At 35.8% G+C, this 14,924-nt stretch overlaps 1 protein-coding gene across 2 annotated transcripts; it reads left to right on the top strand.

The window, feature by feature from the left end:
- The first annotated feature begins 4,572 nt into the window (after positions 1-4,572).
- Positions 4,573-14,576, top strand: ALATS (Alanyl-tRNA synthetase). 2 transcript variants are annotated; one of them, XM_008222815.3, is made up of 23 exons: positions 4,573-5,014; positions 5,115-5,353; positions 5,434-5,574; positions 6,040-6,186; positions 6,461-6,613; positions 7,095-7,224; positions 7,791-7,887; positions 8,050-8,170; positions 8,749-8,808; positions 9,393-9,443; positions 9,521-9,616; positions 9,825-9,926; positions 10,090-10,212; positions 10,770-10,913; positions 11,019-11,090; positions 11,206-11,281; positions 11,374-11,516; positions 11,607-11,715; positions 11,796-11,983; positions 13,173-13,262; positions 13,412-13,591; positions 13,796-13,969; positions 14,236-14,576. In XM_008222815.3, exons 1-23 carry the CDS (start codon positions 4,645-4,647, stop codon positions 14,305-14,307), a joined length of 3,078 nt encoding a protein of 1,025 aa, XP_008221037.2. In that variant the 5' UTR covers positions 4,573-4,644; the 3' UTR covers positions 14,308-14,576. The 2 variants fall into 2 exon arrangements, with proteins under 2 accessions (XP_008221037.2, XP_088902499.1); XM_089046373.1 differs by lacking the exon at positions 6,461-6,613 and having other exon boundaries at positions 4,593-5,014.
- The last annotated feature ends 348 nt before the right edge of the window (positions 14,577-14,924 follow it).

Genomic DNA, 14,924 nt, shown 5'->3' with positions numbered 1-14,924 from the left:
CAATTTAGTCATTGTGTTTTACTCCGTTAGCCAATGTTGTCCATTCCGTAAAATTACTGTTAAAAAAATTCATAAATATTATTTAAACTTATTAAAAATCTCTAATTATTTAATAAAACATAAAATTTCAACTTAAAAAATAAAAAAACTTTTAACAACAAAATAATTGATAGATTAGAGAAGACTAGAGAGAAACTTAAAGGCCCCGTTTGGTTGTGGGAAAGGAGACTTAGGGATGAGAAATCAATTGTTTTCCTATGTTTGGTAAGTCCAGGCATGAGAAATCATTTCCTGGGCCATGGGAAAGTAAAGTCATCCTCTCAACTTAGGTTTTGTTTTTCCTTATCATGAGAAAGTTTGGGAAAATATGCCAATATCAAATAAACATTTTTCATGACAATTTTGTCATCATTAACAATTTAGAATTATAATAAATCATTAAATGCATTCTTTTTTTATTTGATTTAATATGGGTATAATTGAAAATTTATACAAACTTTGTTTTCTATTCCTACTTAAAACAAACATGGGAAAAAAAATAAAGTAATATCTCTTGGTTACTTTCCCAACATTACCAAACTTGGGAAAAGAATCTTCTATTTTCCATCCATTGGGAAATCACATAGGAAATGATTTCCCCTCAAATTCATTCCATGAACCAAATGGGGGCCAAAGATGGTATTCATATACGTATCTCTCTCCCTCTCTTACAGGTTTCTCTCCTATAAAAACTAATGTTTTATAGATTAGAGAGGGAGATGAGGTACTTCTCTCAAATCAACACTGAATTTAAAAAAAAAATACAAATAATTGACTAATTAAAAAGAAAATGTGAAAAAAGTGTTGGCAATGAGGGATCGATAGAGGGGGTGGAAAACAATGGAGATTGATGTTGTGGTGAGGGGAGGGGGAGATCGAGTGACCGCTCATGGGGTTAACGTCGCCAAGGAAATTGACACAAGGTTTGGGTTGGGACTGTCGGGTGAATATCAGTGTGAGAGAAAAGAAAGAGAGACGAAATAGTTGTGGGGTGGGTGGGATGGATCAGTGAGAGAAAGAGTGGTGGTGGTTGCTGGGATGGCTGATAGTGATTGGGTGGTGGCTGCTTGAGACAAGAAGAGGGCTTACAATAATTGGGTGGTGTGGTGGGTGGTTTCCCTATTTTTTCTTTAAAAATATTCTTATTTTGGTTAATTATTCATGTGTTTTTTATTTGTAAATTAAAATTAGTAATTTTATTTATTTATAACAATTATAGTTTTTAAAAATAATTTTTAATGGTGACTTAACAGAATGGACGGGATTGGCTAACAGAGTAAAACACAATGACCAAATCGACCAAATAAAAAATATGTGTGACTAAATTGGCCAAATAGATAAAACACATAGACCATTTTGACATTTAAGCCTATTTTGTATATATATATATATATATACTCCAAGCCAAATTAAAAGGTGAGGCCCAAGTTCCACTCTACTAGGTCCCCATTACATATAGCATGTGTGGGAAAACTCCGGGCCCACTCATAAGGAGTAGAGACTTTCTCTTCTTTTCCAATTCGAGACTCAAGTTCATGTATTTCATTCAAACTCCAAAAATAGTTGATATTATTGAATCACGTTGTGACTTGGATTTATGATTTGGAGGCTAAAATCCATTTTTTCAAGGATTTTTAAGTAATTGAAACTATTTTAAAAATAATTTTAAGTTCCACAAGATTATTTAACATAATTAATGTAATTAATTACTATTTATTAAGTAATTTATGAAATTAATTAAAATATTTAAATACTAATTATTCGCTAAAAAGAGTATAGCCGTGCGGCTATACCCTTTAAATATTCAAATATATTTAAGGGGAATAACTGCGCGGCTATACTATTTAAATATTCGTATATATTCAAGGCGTATAGCCACTCGGCTATGCTATTTAAATATTCATATGTATTCAAAGAGTATAGCTATACGCTTTAAATTATTTAATCAATACAAATTTATAAATAAACCCAATCTTAGACATGTATTTATAAAAAAACCCAAGTACTATTTAAACATAGAAACACACCCAAAATCAACCCCAAAGTCAACTTTTTGGGTGTGTTTATAAATGAGTTTTGAGTGTGTGTAATGATGAGTTTTGGGTGTGTTTATAAAGTGTTTTGGGTGTTGGGTTTTTTTATAATTTCAACCTCCATTTTGGGTGTTTTAGTGAAACTCGCTTTAATCAAATGCTAGTAATACCATCAATATAAAAATGAAGTATTTTTAGATTTCTCATACTTCCACTTAGGGTGGCATTTTAAACCGAAAAACGAAAAACTGCAAAAATCAACCGATAATTTACGCAATAAAACCGCAATCACGTTAAATCGAACGCATTTGGTATTAAGAACCGAACAGATTTGTGGTTGCGGTTGCGGTATTTGATTTTCAAAACTTGCGGTTACTGCAAACCGCAAAGTATAGCCGCATTGATGATGATGTTGAATTCTACAAGAAAATAGAACATATGACAACTTGTAAGTAATTATTTTATTTATGCTAATGTTATTTATGCTTCTTCTTATCATAAAATGCACTAAACTATGTTGTTTTATTTGTAGATAACATTGGTGCTCAAACAACACAATGGGGTTCTTCAATTCCACTCATCACCAAAACTTGAGTTTGTAACATTGATACATTGCATTTTCCTTTTAGTTTGTAACTTTAATTCACTTTGAATTGAATTTTTCTTTTTTGTTGTAACTTTAATTCATTTTGCTTTGCATTTTCCTTTGCATTTTCCTTTTGCTTTGTAACTTTAAAGGATTTGGAATTGTAATGCTTGAGAAGTTTAACTTTAATTGGAATGTATGGAATTGTAACTTTAATTTTCTTAGGTTGCGAATGCTTGAGAAGTTGAGGAGATTGTGAATTTATATATGCTTGAGAAATTGAGGTTGTGTATTTATTTATTTAGGTTGTGAATTTACATTTTTGTGAATGCTTGAGAACTTGTGGTTTTAAACCGCTAATTCGCGGTAACCAACCGCATTTTGCGGTTTACCGCAAAACGCGTCAGTTTGCGGTTTCAAAATCACCAAACTGCAAATAGTCGGTCGGTTTGCGGTTTGAGTAAAAATTCGCGGTTACCGAACCGCAACCACCCCTACTTCCACTGTGCAAATTTTCATGAATAATTATTTAATCAAAAGCTATTATTTATTTAGTGAATAATTACTATTTAGGTATTTCAATTAATTTGATAAATTGCTTAATAAATACTAATTAATTATATTTTGTTATCTCAAATAATTTGTTGGACTTTAAAATTAGCTTTAATTTTCGAATATATTTCGGAAATAATTTCAATTATTTAAAATCATAGAGAAATAATTCTAAAAATGGATTTGAGCTACAATTAGGGTTTCGATCTCAATAAACGGTTAGTACGACATAACCATAACTAACCCTAATTAGTTGAGTGTGCCTTGAAGTAGATTTTAACAAATGTTTTGTCGGAATCCTGATAAAATTTTGCCAAGAAATATCTATGTTGACATATATTCGCTGGGACATGTCTATTTTGTAAAAGTTTGTCGGAATACCAAAATTTCGCCTGCTAGGTATATCTCGACAAAATTCGCTTAGACAGGTCTAGGTTAGGTCCGGTTACGTCGTACCAAATTGAATATTATGTATATATAATCCAGGCCCAATCAAAAGGTGAAGCCCAAGTTCCACTCCAAAAGGCTAACCTTCCATATAACGTGTGTGAGAAAACTCCGGGCCCACTTATATGAAGTAGAGACTTTCTCTTATTTTTCAATGTGAGACTCAATTTCATATATTTCATTCGAACTCCAAAGAGTAGTTGATACTATCGAATCGTGATTTGACTTGGATTTAGGATTTGGAGGCTAAAATACATTTTTGGAATATTAAAATACTTTTATAGTATTTTTAGATAATTGAAACAATTTTAAAAATAATTTTAAATTCCACAAAATTATTTAAGATAACGAAAATAATTAATTAATATTAATAAAGTAATTTATGAAAATAATTAAAGTATTTAAATACTAGTTATTCACTAAATAAATAATATTAATAATATATCAAAAGAGTATAGCCGCCCGGCTATACCCTTATATATTTAAGAAGTACAGCCGCACGGCTAGACTATTTAAATATTCGTATATATTCAAGTTTAATTTTTCTTGTAATCATATTTAATTTTTCAATTTAATAATTAATTACTATTATTATCGTGGAAGGAAATTGGAGACTCCATTATTATAGCGAAGCTTTTGTATTTTATTTCCAGTTTGAAATCCATATGCATACATATGCAACTTTTTTAAGATCAACCATGCAGCACCCTGTAATCAAAATTTAAACTGAGGGAGAGAGAGATACAGAGTGAAAGAGGGAGAGAGGAGGATCGGGGAGGAGGAGGAAATAAATTTTTTATTTAAAAAAAAATAGCAGGGAAATGGGGGAGAAAATGGGGCTGTGGGCCCTAAGATTGCATTCTAGGCGAGTGTACGCGTAACGCGTATAACTTTTCCTTGGTAAAGGGACAGGCAGGCATAGATTATACTTTACGCGACAAAGGGTGGCCTGGCGTTACCGGTTAACCCGATTGAAAAGAGAAATGAATGAGGAGTGGATTCTGTGAGAGAGGAACAATAGCCTTCCGCTCCCTTCTACTCACACAACTTTACCCTCGCTCTCCTCCTACTCCCGCTTGTCTGGCGCCGTCACTGCTCCCAGTCTCTATCTCTTCCAATCGCTCCCTCACCACCTCCTACAAGTGCCTCCTTCTCAAACTAGCCTCCTATTCTTCATTGTCTGTAACGTCGTCGTTTCGTACCACCATGACGGACGTCGAATCCATGGGGGTGGAGTGGCCCGCTAAGCGTGTCAGGGACACGTTTATGAGGTTTTTCGAGGAGAAGAGCCACGTTTACTGGAAGTCTAGCCCTGTTGTGCCTCACAACGATCCCACTCTTCTATTCGCCAATGCTGGTTCGTCACCGAAATTTCTTCCGATTTTTGAATTTCCCCCTCTGTTTCATTTGTTGTTTGTTTCTTTGAAAAACCCTACATGCCTGTTTCGGTTGCATAGGTATGAACCAGTTCAAGCCCATCTTTTTGGGCACAGCTGACCCAAACACTCAGTTAAGCAAGCTGACTCGAGCTTGCAACACGCAGAAATGTATAAGAGCAGGTGGAAAGCACAACGATCTCGATGATGTAGGAAAAGACACTTACCACCATACCTTCTTTGAGATGCTTGGAAATTGGTCTTTTGGGGATTATTTCAAGAAAGAAGCCATTGGGTGGGCTTGGGAGCTTCTCACCCAGGCAAGCAGATTTGACCCAATGCATAGTTTCATCACCGGTTACTATATCAAGGCTGATAATTTACCTTTTTTGATATGCAGGTTTATAAGCTGCCAGAAGATCGAATTTATGCAACCTATTTTGGTGGTGATGATAAGGCTGGTCTTGCTCCTGATAATGAAGCTAGAGATATATGGCTTAAGTTTTTACCACCTGCTCGGGTACTACCTTTTGGGTGTAAGGTATGATTTTCTTAAGTTTTAGTTCTTTAACAGTTTTATGTTGGCAAGAACTTTTAATTTTCTGGAAATTCCATCCTATTGAATTTGTTTTGTTCAACTCTACATTACATTGACGTGTATGTCTGTGCTGCTGAATTGTATGTGGAAGTATGATGATCCAAAAGATGTAACAAGCTCTTGTAGAAATAGTGCTTGTATGTCTTGTCCTGTTGGTAGTTGCAGGGTGATTCTTAACGCTGTGATTGGTATTTATGCACAGACCTTATTGTTCTCGGGATTGATAGGCATTTCATTCTGGTTCTGATTTGTGTTTGCTAATGTTGCCAAGGAGGCTGTAAATTGAACTTATATGATAAATTTTTTCCCGTTTGTCAATTTCATAATGATTATTTATCTGGTTTAAATGACCTTATCTAATTGATTTTATTGGTGTTTTGTTGTTTTTTCTTATCTCCCCACATATAGGATAATTTCTGGGAGATGGGTGATACAGGTCCTTGTGGTCCTTGCACTGAAATTCATTATGATAGAATAGGTAATCGTGATGCTGCATCCTTAGTCAACAATGACGATCCTACCTGCATTGAAATATGGAATCTCGTCTTTATTCAGGTATAACTTTGACAGCATGTCTTATGGATCTTCATATATGAATTTGTATTCCTTATATTTAGGTCCAGAAAATTGATTGAAAACCAGAATTGTGATCTTAACCGTGCCACAAGTACAAGTGTCCTATGTATTGGTTTGTTATGGTCGGCACAACATCTAAAATTGAAATATTACCTTGCAAGTGTCACATAATTGTATTCCTTCTCTTTCTGGTTTATGATGCTTATAGTTAATTTAGTGAACTGTTCTTTTTTGCTTGATTACTATCCAACAGTTCAATAGGGAAAGTGATGGCTCTCTAAAATCGCTGCCTGCTAAGCATGTTGACACTGGGATGGGATTCGAAAGATTAACTTCTGTACTTCAGAACAAGATGAGCAATTATGATACTGATGTGTTCATGCCCATCTTTGATGCTATCCAACAGGTGAGATGTCAATTTCGTTTAGGGTCTTTGAAAGCAACAATACCTTTAAGATATCCACAAAGGGGGGCAAACCAAACTATGTATAGAGTACATAGAGGGGCACCCCTATGCAGAAAAGTAGGAAAACAGTTCAATTTTAAGAGTTAAAAGCATTTAAGCGTCTAGAAAGTTGTACGGAAAAAAAAAAAAGCGTCTACAAAGTCCAGATTTGTTGAATGGGGGCAGCTCCTTATGACGAACATGTTTTATATTCGTATGAAGATTGTTTATTGTAAAAAGAATCCTGGATCCTAGTGAAGACCTGAAGTTGAACATAAAACTGTTCGTTCTGAGGTTTCGTTGAAGCTTGGTGATCCACATGATTGATCTGTTTTGGTCTTATGTCTTAGTAAAATCTGCATCCAAACTCCTAGTCATTTTCCGTTCCAATCATTTATTTTGCTTCATGTTCATATTTTCATTTAACCCAATATATTTGTAGGCAACGGGGGCTCGGTCATATTCAGGGAAAGTTGGGCTGGATGATGTAGACAAAGTTGACATGGCATACAGAGTTGTTGCAGATCATATAAGAACTCTTTCATTTGCCATTGCTGATGGGTCTCGTCCAGGTAGGCAGACAATAATTTACCATTTTTACTACCTTCTACTCAAGTTGAGTTCAGTGGTGTGGGTTTCCCATTGTTTAAAACAAAGACTTCCATTGATGGACAGGGTTGTGAATTGTTTTGTTGTGATTGGTATTCATAGAGATGTTGGATTTTATGCTGAAGGATTGCTAGCACATTCTGCATTTTGGTTTTTAACCTAGTTGGAAAGGATGTTTTCCCTTTTTTTTCTAGAAGATTAGTGACTAAATGGACTTATCCTAATAAGTGAGTAAAATTGACTTCTCTTATTTAATTTTTAGGAATCACCATCATTCTTTAGTTTTTATCCAATTTTTTTTGAGAGAATATTTCAAGATACGTGCAAAAGTCACCATACTATCTGAGAGAAATTTTCAGTGCTCCCCCTCCCTCACCCCTGAGCCCTGCTGCTTGCTTATGAAATCTGAAGCTCTTAGAATTCACTCTCTTTTGAGTTGGTAGTGATGTTTGAGTAGTTAAATCCTTTCTGAACTTTTTTTTTGTGGGTAAATTGTAAGAGTTAAACTTCTGGGGTTCCTTTTTTTTAGGCAATGATGGTCGTGAATATGTTCTAAGGCGTATTCTTCGTCGGGCTGTTCGGTATGGAAATGATGTCTTAAAAGCTAAAGAAGGATTCTTTAATGGGTAAGAATGACAGACATATACTGCAGTCTGGAAATCTCACTCTCTCCTGCTCTTTCTTTTAAAGTTGAGGTGCTATCTGGAAATTTTACCATTTTCTGAATGTTTCTGATTTGTAGTTCTATGTATTGTTGATATGATCTTTTGTGAATGTGTTATATCCAGGCTTGTAGGCATTCTGGTGACAGTGATGGGTGATGTTTTTCCAGAGGTGAAACAGCATGAAGCACATATTAGGGAGATAATCAAAGAGGAGGAAGAAACTTTTGAGAAGACTTTACAGAAGGTTTGGATTTATATAATGAATTCTGTATGGGCATGCCTCTTGCTTCTTCTTTTTTGTAAAAAAAATGTAGGTATAGGGAACTCAAATTTAGAGTTGGCATGGCAGTTTTTAAGTCTTGCAAGTATCATGGACTGATTGCAGAACAGAATTTGTAAAATAATAGGCGAATTAAATTTATACCTGAAGTATAGTGCCCTTGAGAAGTAGTGTTTTTGGTTGTGGAGTGTGAACTCTTTTATTAAGCACACTCTTCGTGTACTGCTTGCAATAGACTTTAGTAACCTCATGCTTTCAATGTGGCTCTATGAGTGAATATGTTGCAGATAACCTCAGTTTCGATCACTTGCGCTAAACCAAACCTTGTTCTTTTAATTGCTTTTGATTTTTTTTTTCCTTCGCATCCTTTTTTAATTTGAGAGCATATGTATAAAGCGCAATGCGACAACAGGGGGATTGTGTTTGTAAATTGAAAATGGAAGGATTTTTTAAAAAGTCAAGTTTGTCAAGAATTGCATTTAAGGTAGTTCAAAGTAATTGTTGTGACTGAGCTATTTGATTTACTGATGATTTGTTTTCAGGGAATAGAAAGATTTAAGAAGGCTGCTCAGGATGTTCAAGGGAAAACATTTAGTGGGCAGGTGCGTTTCTTATTTATTTATTTATTTTTATCTTTCCCTTATTTTATATTGTTCTTCTAGGAAGTCATTTCTGTGGCAATTGTTCTCACAAAAGAGAGGGAGGAGCTTTTCACAGAACATTTCATTTAACTTCCCAACAACTGTTCTCCTTCAAAGTTTATGAAATTTCAGTCGTTTTTTGTATGTAGTAGGTTCAAAATTGGGGTTTTAACCACAGATGTGTCAACAAAACCAAGTCCTTCACAAAATTTTGTCGGTGCACCATGCATAAAGATTCTCATATCCATGATAAGAAAGCTAACTCTTGAGACCTGTTATCCAGTATGTATAATTGGTATAGGTGTTCCTTGAATTTAAATTGATTGCAGATGCTGCACAAGTTTGTTGGAACATTGTTATTGACAATTAGCTAAATAAGTGTGGATGAGTTGCAATGCTATGTACAGAAATGGATACACTAACTTAAATTAATCTTCTGTTGATCATTTCCTTTATCTATGGCTAACAGATTACGACGAGTGCTCATGTTTGTAGATGGTCATTGTACCTTACTGTGACTTACGTTTTTCTTATTCTGGTCGCAGGATGCTTTTGTCTTGTGGGACACGTATGGGTTTCCATTAGATTTGACACAGGTACAGTGAAATTCATTGTTGTTCTGTTGGATATATTTTTATGCATGACTTTGTTCGCTTATAATTTCTTCCTCCAGTTGATGGCAGAGGAAAGGGGGTTACTAGTTGATGTTGAGGGTTTCAATAATGCTATGGATGAGGCTCGGGAAAGATCAAGGAATGCTCAAACTAAGGTACTGCATTTTTTTTTGGTTACATCACATCCACATCTAGTGTCAACTTCAGATGTTGTCCAAACCTTTTTCCCTTCATATGACGCTGGTAGTTTAAAGAGAAACATTGAAGATTCTGGAAATAAGTGACACAATTGTATATTGTGAACAAAACATACATGGGGCTGTGCACTCATGTTACCTTTTTTTTTTTTCTTGAACTCTGTAGCAAGCTGGTGGTGCTATTGTTATGGATGCCGATGCTACTGCTGCATTGCACAAGAGGGGAGTTGCTGCAACAGATGACAGCTTTAAATTTATCTGGTGCCAGGTTAGATATTTTATATATCTACACTCTGATTGTTATTCAATGTTTACTCTCTGATATGAAAAAATTACTTTGAGAAGTGTTTCCATGAGTAGAGTCTTCGTGATGCGGGATTAATCAATTTGCTGTTGATAATTACTTTCCTATTTTTTAATAATCAATTCAGGACCATGAAAGTGTGATAAAAGCAATTTACACCGGTTCTGAGTTTATTCATAGTGCTTCTGCCGGCAATGAAGTTGGTATAGTTTTGGGATCAACAAGTTTCTATGCTGAGCAAGGTGGTCAGGTATTGTATATTCTGGTTAATTTTTTCCACCATCATTTTGACTATTAAAAGTCTTTGGATTATGTGTGTGAAACAGGTTCCATGTTTAAGAACTTTTGAGCTGCTTTTAGTGTCAAATATGATAGTGGAGTGTGGATCAGCGCACGTATTAAAATAAAAATCTCTGCACAGGCTCCAATTACGGAGACTGGAAACAAATCCGTCGACTGCTACTGATCTGAAAAAAAAAAGTTTTGACTGCTTTAGGAAATCTCAAGAATACGTGTAAAATGTGATAGGACTTGATAAAAATATAAACCAGCAGAATTAAAAACAAAAAGTAATTCCAGATTTGTTGGATTCCAGATCCTGCTTTTCCTTATTTATCATATAGCCTGCATCATATATTCTTCTTGATCAGAAGAATTAGGTGTGTGCATGGACTAAGTTAATGCTGAAAGTTGTATTTATGTTAGTAGGATTTGAGTTCTAACAATTATATTGCATTCCCGCAAGATAGTTTTGATTGTTTGTAATGGTGGGTTTTGTGCATCTGGTTTGATTTGCTTTGCTTGTAGATTTTTGATACTGGATCACTTGAAGGATCCCCTCTCTCATTTCAAGTTTGCAATGTTCAAATTTATGGAGGTTTTGTTCTTCACATTGGTTCTTTTTCTGGGGAGAGTGGCAAACTCTCTGTTGGTGACAAAGTAAATTGCAAGGTACTTCTGCCTTCAATTTTCTGCTTATAGTCTGTATATATGTGTGTGTGTATATATATATATGTATTTTTTTTGTTTCAACTTTTGCTGAGTTCTCTGGTACAGGTTGACTACAATAGGCGTACACTCATTGCACCCAACCATACCTGCACGCACATGTTGAACTTTGCTCTGAGGGTATGCTCAAATTCCAACAACCCAAAAACTGTTTTTTTTACTTTTTTTCATAAAAAAAATTCTCTACTGTTTTGTCTATATAGTTCCTAAATATGTTCAGCATATATCAATGCAGGAAGTTCTTGGCAGTCATGTTGATCAGAAGGGTTCTATTGTTCTTCCTGAAAAATTAAGATTTGATTTTTCTCATGGTAAAGCTTTTCAAGTTAGTCCTTTGAGTTAAGAGGATTATGTTATCTATGCCTATTGGGTTTTCTGAAAAATGCTAGTGGAACTTGAATAGGCAAGCCGGTAGAACCTGACAATTTGAGAAGAATAGAGTCAATTGTGAATGAGCAAATTAAAGCAGAATTGGATGTTTTTGCTAAGGAGGTAACCCTGGTTGAAGCCAAGCGTATCAATGGTTTAAGGGCTGTATTTGGAGAGGTATTCTCCTGAATGCTAACATAATTATTTAATCACCTCAATAGCTATATTTTGTTTTGTGTGATACATAGGTTGTTGCTTGTGATGTAGGTATATCCTGACCCAGTAAGAGTGGTGGCTGTTGGGCGAAAAGTTGAGGACCTCCTGGCTGACCCCGAAAATAAGGAATGGTCATCAATTTCAGCAGAACTTTGTGGAGGTTAATGCCCTATTCTAATGAAAATGTCTTGGAGCATTGCCTTATTTTTCAGTTGAACTTTATCTTTTTGATACATATAGGGACTCATATATCAAATACAAGGGAAGCCAAGGCCTTTGCTCTTTTATCTGAGGAGGGAATTGCCAAGGGAATACGTAGGATAACTGCTGTCACAACTGATTGTGCTTTTAAGGCAATTGAATTGGCACACTCGCTTGAGCAGGAAGTAGATGAAGCGTCCAAGGCTGAAGGAAGCTTGCTGGAGAAGGTTCGTTTCTTTATTTTTTCCCCATTTGTTTGTTTTGTTTTTTGGTTTGGGAATGAGTTTATCACATCTACTTTAGCCCTTGAGGGTTGCAGTAACCTCATCTTAATTATGTTTATGTTCAATACTTTTCCTCCTTTATTTAGTAGTGTTGGTCGATTGGGAGGGGTAGGGTTTTAGCTCTGTTATGCATAAATTGGTGAATTCATGGAGAAGCAAATAACTTTGACTTGGATAGAGTCAGGTCATCAGTTCTTTCTTAGTGTGGCATCATGTATTCAAATTGCGCCGTATCTTTGAACTTGGTGGACCTTGATGCATATATGCATAGTGTTATGGGTATTGTAACTACAAACATGCATTTCTGTTGTGAAAGAAACTTGGAGAAAAGTAACTTTTGAAAAAAAAAAAAAAAAAGGTGGTCATTTTTAAAAAGTTTGGATGTTTACAAATTAGCGCATATATATATATATATATATATATATATATATATATAGACCCTAAACCCTAAACCCAATCCAGGGAGAATTGAGAGGTCATGATAACAGTTGACGAGTGAGGCGAGGGGCTTATTCCTCTCAATCGACGAGGGCTTGTCCCCTACGGCCAGTACAATGTGCTAGTAGCATCTTCTTTAACGCTGGCATCTTCTATAAAGAAAGCTGTCCTGGGGGACAGATTTCATTCTGTGCCTGCGGTGAGGCGCAACCCACAACAAACAAAGGGGAAAAGCTTGCTTGCTGTAGCCCTATTTTAGTAGACTAGGCTTGGTCAAGAGCTGCCGTTTGACACGCTGGAGTTTGGTGTTAAAAGCAGGGCTTATGGTGTTAGTGTTTTCGTGGGTGCGGTAATTCTTAGTTTGGTGCTCTGGGCATTTAGTTCTTACTCCTTCCCACAACAGCGTTTACTTCTATGACACCACCACCAGTACCACAGCTTTTTTGCCCAGGATTGGTTTTCGTGAAAGCACTATTGGGTGGCTCTGCAGATCTTTCAGCTCAAACAAACTCATCAAAGAAGACTACTCTCATCTCTGTTTCATCGTTATATAAATATAACAATTGTTTGTTGAAACCTTAATAAACATGATGCAAATTTTTGCCGTATTTATTTTTCTTTTCTTTTAATTTAGAAATGTGCTTTTGGTTATTAATCATATTTTATAACCCACATTTGTTTTTCCTTTTAACAGAAAGTAGCTTCCTTAAAGTCTCGGGTGGACTCGGCACCAATTCCAGTGGCTAACAAAGCTGAAATAAGGGCCAAAATTGCTGTACTTCAGGTATTTCAGCTAGGCAAGACAGCACTTTTGTTTTCGTTGCCTGTTGTCCCTTTCCTCTTTGTTTTCTTACCGACACCCTTACTTTTGTTTTATTTTTTTATATTTATATGTGCATCCTGAACAACAATATTTCTTGCTCCATCCAACAGAACCAAGTGAGGAAGGCACAAAAGATTATTGCTGAGCAAAATATGCAAAATGCTGTCAAGGTTGCAACTGAGATGGCAGAAGTTGCTGCATCAGATGGGAAAGCTTACTGTGTATCCCATGTTGATGTTGGTTTGGATGCGGCTGCAGTTCGCGAGGCAGTTGTGAAAGTCATAGAGAAGGTCAGTAGCATAATTTTGCTATTCTACTTGGCCTTTTAAGCGATTTGAAAGGTGTCTTATTTTCATCAAACATAATATGGAAATCCATCACAATGAATTGAGCAATGCAAGAATAGTAGTCATCGTCATGAAATACTTTAAATTTATCTTTTGATGATCGTCCGCAATGATATTGATCAATTCTCAATGGTGGTACATGGACAGGGAATGCCTGCCATGGTTTTCAGCACAGATGAAACCACAAATAAGGCTGTGGTTTGTGCTGGCGTACCAGGAGACAAAGGGAACCAGTTGGAGGTGTCAGAGTGGTTGACTGCATCTCTGGGTCCCCTGAAAGGAAGGTGTGGTAAAGGAAAAGGTGGCCTTGTGACTGGCCAGGTTAGTGTTTCTAGACCTAAGTGAACTCAAACTTGGTTTTTCAATTGGGTGAAGCATGGTTGTATATTTGTAGGGGTTTTTTATTATATAAATTTTAATGTGAATAAGGGTATGGCATTATAAACATAATTGGTTACTTGAACTTTTTCCATAGGGAAGTGTAAAAACGATATCATTCTGTATCAGAATAATAATGAGAGAAACATGGAGATTTTATTTATATAGCTCATACGCTGCTAATTTTTGCATTGAATTGTGAATCTCAGGGCACAGATGCATCTCGTCTAAATGAAGCAGTAGACCTTGCAACGTCTTTTGCACAGATGAAATTGAGATGAATGATGCCAGAAGGCCCACTCAAAAGCATTTTAGAATTGGATAGGCTTACTCCCATCCAGTTATAGAAATTAAACTACTTACAAGAAGTGAAATTAAATTATGAACTGTAATATGAAAAGCAATTATTTGCAAAGTTTTCATCCAAATATTGTAAGTCTACAATCTTGAGAAGAAAGGCTTCTACCAATTCAGTGAGAAGGAGACAGGGTTTTGTCATCTTTTCTTTTTAGGTAAAAATAAAAAATAAATCTATTGAGTTTCCTGATGATCCTGTATGGCCCGTTCATTGGCTCCGGGCAGAAAGCGAAAAAAGTTCATTGACTTTTTGGGCCGATCTTTAGATTGTTGTCATCAGACAAGTTAGTTTTATCAAGTCCATTCCAGTCAAACATGAAGGCATGACTAATCGCGCGTTTTAGCTTCGTTTTGTCATCTCAATTTGTTAAACTATAGTGCTGCACCCGTATTCGCAGCATGCATAATCATGGCCCTACAATCAAGGCCGTTGATATTGCTATGACTTGGCTTAGTTAGTGTCGATGTTTCCGGTGTCATCACATCATCATTATGTACTGTGCCACGTAAGCAATGCTTATGCAACCCAAAGCGTGTGATT

Source organism: Prunus mume, linkage group LG2, assembly GCF_029339155.1.
Source record: "Prunus mume cultivar Tortuosa linkage group LG2, ASM2933915v1, whole genome shotgun sequence".
In the NCBI taxonomy this organism is placed as follows: Eukaryota; Viridiplantae; Streptophyta; class Magnoliopsida; order Rosales; family Rosaceae; genus Prunus; species Prunus mume.
This window is presented reverse-complemented; position numbering and strand designations above follow the sequence as displayed.